Here is a 7,245-nt window from a genome sequence, read left to right on the forward strand (position 1 = left end):
AAGAGAACTCATGGCCATCCTTACAAAAGAGCAGCAAGGTCAAATTATGTTAATACATACATATGTCCTTGCCATGATGTACCGGGCCTCCCCTTTCCCTGGCAACTTGGGATAATTGCCTGTCTGTTGCTAAACTAGAGTAATTCGAAGATGAGGGTCTGTGGGTCTGGAATAAACTGAAAAATATAGACATAGTCACTGTGACGTCACCCAATGTCTCTCTATGGACTTGGGAAAAAGGGTTTTGAAACCTGGGAAGTGTAGTTTGTGGGCGCCGCCATGTTGTACAAATTGGAGCCAAAGGCTGCGCAGTAGGGACATGAAGTGAGGTCATCCACTAAGTGCGTGAGATACAGTGACTTGGCAGTGATGCAAACCGTCCCTGATTCATCCACAAAATATTACAGTCTTGTCCAAATGACACAATAACTTTAAAAAATCAGCACATAAGGAGGCATCAGACGAAGGAAAAAATTATTGACTGATTTAAGCAAACAGGCCCTTCAGCTCCAGTGCTCAGCCCAGTAATTCATGGGTTGGACCAGCGACTCTGGTCCTCCAAACAAGAAAGGTTAACCTCCATACCAGACATACTGTCAATGAGTTTTTGCAGTCATCTCTCTGCACCATTTGGATTAAGGGATGTTGCGTATTGAGGGATGTTGTAGTCTCTACCAGTTGTCGCCCTTGTTCTTCCAAAAGCAAAATCTTGCTCTTTATCTCTTTCAGGCCAAGTCTCACCCCTCTAACTTCAGTTAGAATTTTGGCCATCATGTCCTTTAGAGCCAACTGCGTAGCAGAATCTAGGACAATTTTATTAGCAAGGCCTGTTCCAGAGCTAATATTCAGGCAAGCTAAATGCTTCAGTCAGAGATTTCCCTTTCATTTTTATTGCTCAGGGAGAAGTATTTGCGATTGGATGCGGGTGACCTCTTTTACTGGGTGTAGCCATCAATTAGTGCAAGTCAATATACTTATAAAAACAATCAGGAGAATCTTACAAGGATGAATTTAGATCTCTTTCAAAGGAGCAGAGAGCTTATAGCATCATCTGGCCTATCTGCTCGCCAGCAGTTAATTTCCTCCTTTCTTTTAGTTAATTTGTAATAATCAAACAGGTATGACAATAAACAGGATTGCTATCAAGGAACTTTGAAAGAAAATGACAAGACACATTGCTTAAAGGCATGTTTCTCTCACTCTCTCTCTCCTGTATAGTACCAGCTTTCAGGCAGAAATAAATGATTGGAGTCATGTTTTAGAAATATTACCAAAGCGTTCTTCATGTCACCAGGATGGTTGCCACAGTAGGAATCCCTATGTTTTTTTGGGTATACCCCCTCCCCCCCTTTCCCCACACACACACACCTAAAATTCCACCCTAGTCTTTGACTCCAAGTTTAATTCACAGCCTGAAGACTGAGCCCCTTCACTTTAACCCATTGGTCGATTACAGCCATGTAAGTGGCTCATGGCAGGATTCCGAGACATCAGGGAACGCCAAACCATCCTCACTTCCCGGGTGTTGACAATGACTGAACACTGATTACCCGTTCCACAGGAAGCCTGTGCTCACATCTGTGTCTGCTGAGCTTTTCATGTGGTTCCGCAGTGGTGGAAAGGGTATGTCTGATCTACCACTGACTTAGTTCACCAAACAATCAGGAGGTTTTGTGTTCTGCAACAAGTTTGTTTTTGGGCAAGTAACTTTGCAACACTAGTAGTTGCCGGTTTGGGTTCGTGGTCCTAGGTGATGCAGGCCGAAGTTGCAAACCAAGCCCTGGAGCGTATTCTGGTCATCCAAACATGGCTAATGCTGCACAGACAGCTCGCAGTTACCAGAATGTAACTGCAGTGTACATTTTATTCTAAACTGAAACACGTTTCCTCACACTGGTTTAAGTCAAAGTAAAAACATACATTTTATATCAGTGTGTACAGAATTCATATTTGTTTACTTTATTTGATTTCTGTGCAATTCCACTGATGCCATTAAGAGTTTCACAAAAATAAAGAGTGGAACCTGTTACAGAAAAATGTCAACAGAGCAAACAGAATAAAGACTATTGGTTATTAAACATGTAATGGAATTGTTCCCTTCAGCACTACAGTATGAAACCTACACCCATATACAGATCACCAAAACAAAACATAAACACAACATGGAGCACACAATACAGGGCATGTTTCTGCAGGTGTCCATGCTCATTTTTTGGCAAGGCTGCCAGACCCATATTTAAAATTTAAATTAAAGGCAGAGGAGAGCCGTGAAATGTCTGCAAGGACCCTAGCAGTAGACAGCAGGAGGCAAGCATGCCTGCTGGAACATGGCCGCTAAGACAGTTAAAGGTTTGTGCTCTGACCAATCAGAGGGAACCAACCCTTGTTTTACCCCAGAATGAATGTGTAAATAGCTGCTCCATGTTAATAAGACACTATTCAGAAGCCGAACATCCAGTCACACTTAATAACGAGCCATTACATCCCTTTTCTGGATTACCAATTTGTTTCCTGAAGCCATGCATTTGGTTTAATCTCTCCTTGCCTGAAACATAAATAATGTGTTGGTCTAATTCTTCGCTAGCCATTTGGCATGTCATTTACACCCTTAAAGAGTAGGTTTTTTGGAATGTTTTTTTTGTTCTTCAAAATTCTAAGTCTGTGTTCTAGAACATTGCTTTCAGTTATCAATAGTAATTGTTACATCAGAATTAGAGCGTTCAGTTAAGAACATTCTAATCACATATATGTGATTTTACACCTTAAAAGGTTAAGTATCTTCCAAACTGTGCAAAGGTAAACAATATGTAATATAAGTTGCTGCAACAAACACTGATTTTTATATGACTGGTCATTCATAACTGGAGCGAAAAGTGAGAAATAGCACTAAAAATGTGAAGTGTAACAATGTAAAAAATGTATTGAAAAAACCCTAATCTTGACTGTGCTATGGTCAATATTATTGTTTGTCATAGTAAGAATTTAGCATGATTCCAAAGAATAAAAATATGATTGTGTCCCTGTTGAGTGTAAAGTAGTAGTAGTTTTTATCACAAGTGCTTTGGTTCAAAAAGAATAAAAAATAGAAGTAGGACAGTAACCTACAATTTTTCCCATTTAGCAGCAGGGACACCTGCACAAAAACGAACCTGAATTAGAAAAATATGCAGTTATTTGCTCGTAATGCATGGTGCTCGAGTGCAAATAAAAAGGTTGGGGTCAACAGCGATGTTAATTTTACTAGAATTTTACTAGAGTTTGTAAATGTGAGTAAATGTACTATATTAGAATTAAATGTACTCTACGTCGACAGCCATTGGAGGTTTTAGTTCAGGCCATGAAAAATTGTTGGGGAAACTCAGACAGTGTTGAAATCTGAGAGCCCTCTGACCCTGATCATTTGCACACAGTACACCTCTCTCACACCCCCCTGTCTTGCTCTATTTCTGACAAACCGCATGCGTGCAGAAACACAGACCCCCACACACACAAAATCAGTCGCTTGCTTACACACAGCCACACATGCATGCATGCAACATGCACACACACACACACACCTTTTAGCTTTGCTGTCCCTGAGAGCGAATTGACACTGTATCAATGCTGGGGAGTAGGAGTAATGGGGGTTTGAGGGGGGCAGATTCAACAGTTGCTTTGAAAAATACTCACAGAACATTTTGTTTGGCATATGCTTTTAGTCAGTGTATAGATGGTAAGCTAACTGAATTTAGCCAAGACTTCGGCCAGATTGGCTTTACTGTTTTGTGATGTTAATTAATATCTTCCTTCTGACTTTCTTATCTTTGATTGTGACTCACTCAAATATTCTTAAGCCTCCCAGCATTTTGTTCTGAAATGAACAGATCTGTCACTGTATGTATGTACTATTTAATAGTTTTATTTTTAAGTTTAAATGTTCTCCACTGGTTACGTGTTTAACATGAAAACTGTGGTATGGATAGCAACCAGGATGTGAATCACTGCTACACAGCTATTCCTCTCACAGTAAATGTTGGCTATGATGAGCTTCCTGAACCCTGCAGATGTGCTTGATATCAGCAAATCTTTCTCTAGTGTTGCAAGCCTGTAAGGTATATACAGGCCACAAAGCAAAATGTTCAGGTGGTAAATGAACTCTGGGAGAAAACTAAATTAACACTGAGCTTTTAATTGTGTAAACAAACAGATTAATACATTACTGGCTATAATGGCTATGAGCAGGACAAGAAAATGAAAGACCAGGTTCATACAACAACATAATACCAAGCTGCAAAATGACAAGTTTGTTTTGATTACTGGTTTTCTCTGATGCATTCCTAAAGCAGCAAGTTACCAGCCAGGGTGTAACAGAGCAGGAGTTTACAGGCAGGTGTAATGGCAAGATCTGAATTAAAATAACGAAAAAATAAAAATAGTTGTGCCACCATGTTTTTGTTTAGTCTGTTCTCCTCTTCCCAAAGACAGCTTAGTGGGGGGGGAAGGGACTCAAAAGCCCAATATGCGAATGCATTGTGGGAGTTAGTGTACAAACAGCACAGGCTGCCCGTGTCACAGTTTCTCACAGCTCCTGGCATCTCCTGGCCATGACTGATTGTGACGTCTGTCCACAACACGGCCATGACCACGGCAGAAACACAGCGCGAATGAGCCCACATGCAAGGGGTCACTAAAGGACAAGAAAAGAACTCAGATCTGCTCTCCGCTTATTTCTTCTCCATTTATTTCTGTTTACTGATTACATGTGCTTATGAAAACATTCTCTCTCTCTCTCTCTCTGTTTGAAAATGTCTAACCTAGGTAACGCACTTGCAAACACACACTTCCAATGAAAAACCATGTTGCATTAATGTTGCAGTAACATATACATATATATAGATATATATATATATTTTTGCAGGGGGGAGTTTACCCACAATGGTAAAAAAAAAAAAGTAAGGTCCGCCCCCCCACCATGTGCATTAACTCGACTCTTAAGCACAGAGTGCTTTGCTTCCCTGGAAAAGAAGATGATGAAGGCAGAGGACGAAGCATATGGAAGCACTTACTGAGGGGGTCGTTTTTATCACGAATGCCGTCCACATGCCCGTCGGCCAAGATCCTCAGGAAATATCCCCCGTTTTTGCAGTACAGTCTCTTGGGGTCCTTGAAGTTTCCCGGGGGGAAGGTGGCACTGGCCCCATCCTCGGGCATTGGGGGTAGTGTGGTGATCTCCCCTGTAGCCATCGCCTGCCGCGGGTTCCTTATTACCACTCCCAGCTCCCCTGTTCTCCCAGCTGAGAGATGCACGAGGATCCCTGCTTCCCACTGAGCAAGTGCCCCAAGGAGATGCTGCTTCCCAATGAACAAGTGCCCCAATGGCAATTTCCCAAGAGCGAGGAGCCCTACGGATGCACGGGGCTGTGGTGTGAAAGCAAATGAAGAGCAGCTGGTTGTGGCTCTGGACTGCCCTCCAGAGCACGGAGACACCCACTGCTCCCCACACGGACTCAGCTCTTCATTCCTCAGTGCTACTCCTCCCAGCGCTACAGACGGCTGCTGCGCCAGAGGAGTCCGGATCTTATGTTTTGCCAACCGCCGACCTGCATCAGGGGCTTATCCCTCCTTCACTCTTGCTCTCTTACTCTCAGTCGCTTTCTGATGCTCTCTTTCTCTCTCGCTCTATTGGCGCAGTAATGGAGTGTTTACAGCAGGGTAGCTGGCAGGAGACCAGACCCTGTGTAATCTTACCTCCCCCTGGCCCCCCTGCACATGCGCTGAACCCCACCACTCCCCCAAACACACACACACACACACACACACACACACACACCTCCCTCTCAGTAAGCCAGCCCACCTAATGTTAATGCAGTACTGGTCTTAGAAAAAGGCTGGGGGTTGGGAGGGGGTTTTTCAACAAAAACAGGTCATGTGACTGGCCCATACCTCCCAACCACTTGAATCAGCATATCTGCCCCACCCCTCCCCCATTAGGGGGGGCCTTTAATGAACAGAAACAGCCCCCCCATGCAGACTGCAGTGACAGTATATTTGCTTCTTGTTCAGATAAATATGTATTTGACCCGGAAGGGGTGGGGTGGGGGGGTGTAAGCCACCTTAAAGTAACTTTGAAGTGTGCAAATTCTCCGAGTTACATAAACTCTGAAGGAGTAAATTTTACTCTTGACTTGACACTAGATTTTTAAATACTGAACCTTTCACTGAGGCAAGGAGAGTCCGCATTCCTCCAATAAAGCCACAATGTCCTTTAATCTTCTTAAAGATTCTTTTTTTCATGCCGATATCTTTAGCATTGTATGTTTGTTTCTGTGCACCTGCCAAGGGCCTACAGACGGATATAAACTGTTTAGCTAACTATGGATATCTATATATGTATAGGTACAAGTACTGACAACTGTGCACTTCTCCTTTAAATAAAACCTGTGGGATGAACAACTTGGGAAGCTGGGGAAATATTAGATGCATCTCACTGAGTGGAAAAAAGCAAGCTAACAATGAAAGCAGTACAGCATCAAAATAAGCATTTTAAAGATGAGATTGTGTCTCTTTAGTTTCTCATTTGTGCAGACTGAATCTCTTAATGAGATTACTTTGGTTAAAGTCCCAACTGACACCTGAGCCACACTGAGATCCAAGATCAAGATCTCACTTCTAAGCCATGTGTATGTCCTGTGTGTGTGTGTGTGTGTGTGTGCGTTGAGTCAGTACTGATGGTTTACCTCACAGGAGAAAATCAGAGCCCTGGAGAGCAGCTGTCTCACTCCAAGTTTTCCAGGCTGTGTAAAATACCAGAGTTACTCTGTTGAGTAGTGAGGGAGTTGGGATGCAGGCAGGATGACTAGGTAGAAGCTGCCATGTCCTCATCCTGCCCTCTCAGTTCTGTCACCTCCCACATCCACCCTTCTTCCTCCATCAACCCCTTCTTTCATTCCCTCCTCCCTCCAGCATTTCTTTTACTCCCTTCTTATCTGTGGGTGGCTATCTGTAAACATTAAAAACATTCAAAGAATTCCTCATGTGACATTCCAGTTGTTTATAAGGCATTTATTTGGAAACCGCACCTTTAATTTTATGCTTTTAAAATTGTTTTTTTTTTTACAGAATTCTGTGATGCCTATTTTTTGTGTGTCTGTGTATGAGTCTTTTCAAACCTGAAGCAAGTTTGTTACAACCCAAAATCCACCTGCGTTACAATAACCAGGTGTACACTACTAATGGACGTAACACGAGGCCACCTCAAAAATAACC

At 42.7% G+C, this 7,245-nt stretch overlaps 1 protein-coding gene across 1 annotated transcript in view; it reads right to left on the reverse strand.

Annotated features, from left to right (window-relative positions):
• fgf2 (fibroblast growth factor 2) overlaps positions 1 to 5,736 on the reverse strand; it is a 31,991-nt gene extending 26,255 nt beyond the window's left edge. Inside the window, exon 1 of the mRNA XM_064344004.1 lies at positions 5,046 to 5,736. Coding sequence (XP_064200074.1) covers positions 5,046 to 5,223 — 178 coding nt within the window. The 5' untranslated portion in view covers positions 5,224 to 5,736. The remainder of the gene's footprint in view (positions 1 to 5,045) is intronic.
• Positions 5,737 to 7,245: the final 1,509 nt, after the last annotated feature.

This window comes from Anguilla rostrata, chromosome 7 (assembly GCF_018555375.3).
Source record: "Anguilla rostrata isolate EN2019 chromosome 7, ASM1855537v3, whole genome shotgun sequence".
Classification (NCBI taxonomy): Eukaryota; Metazoa; Chordata; class Actinopteri; order Anguilliformes; family Anguillidae; genus Anguilla; species Anguilla rostrata.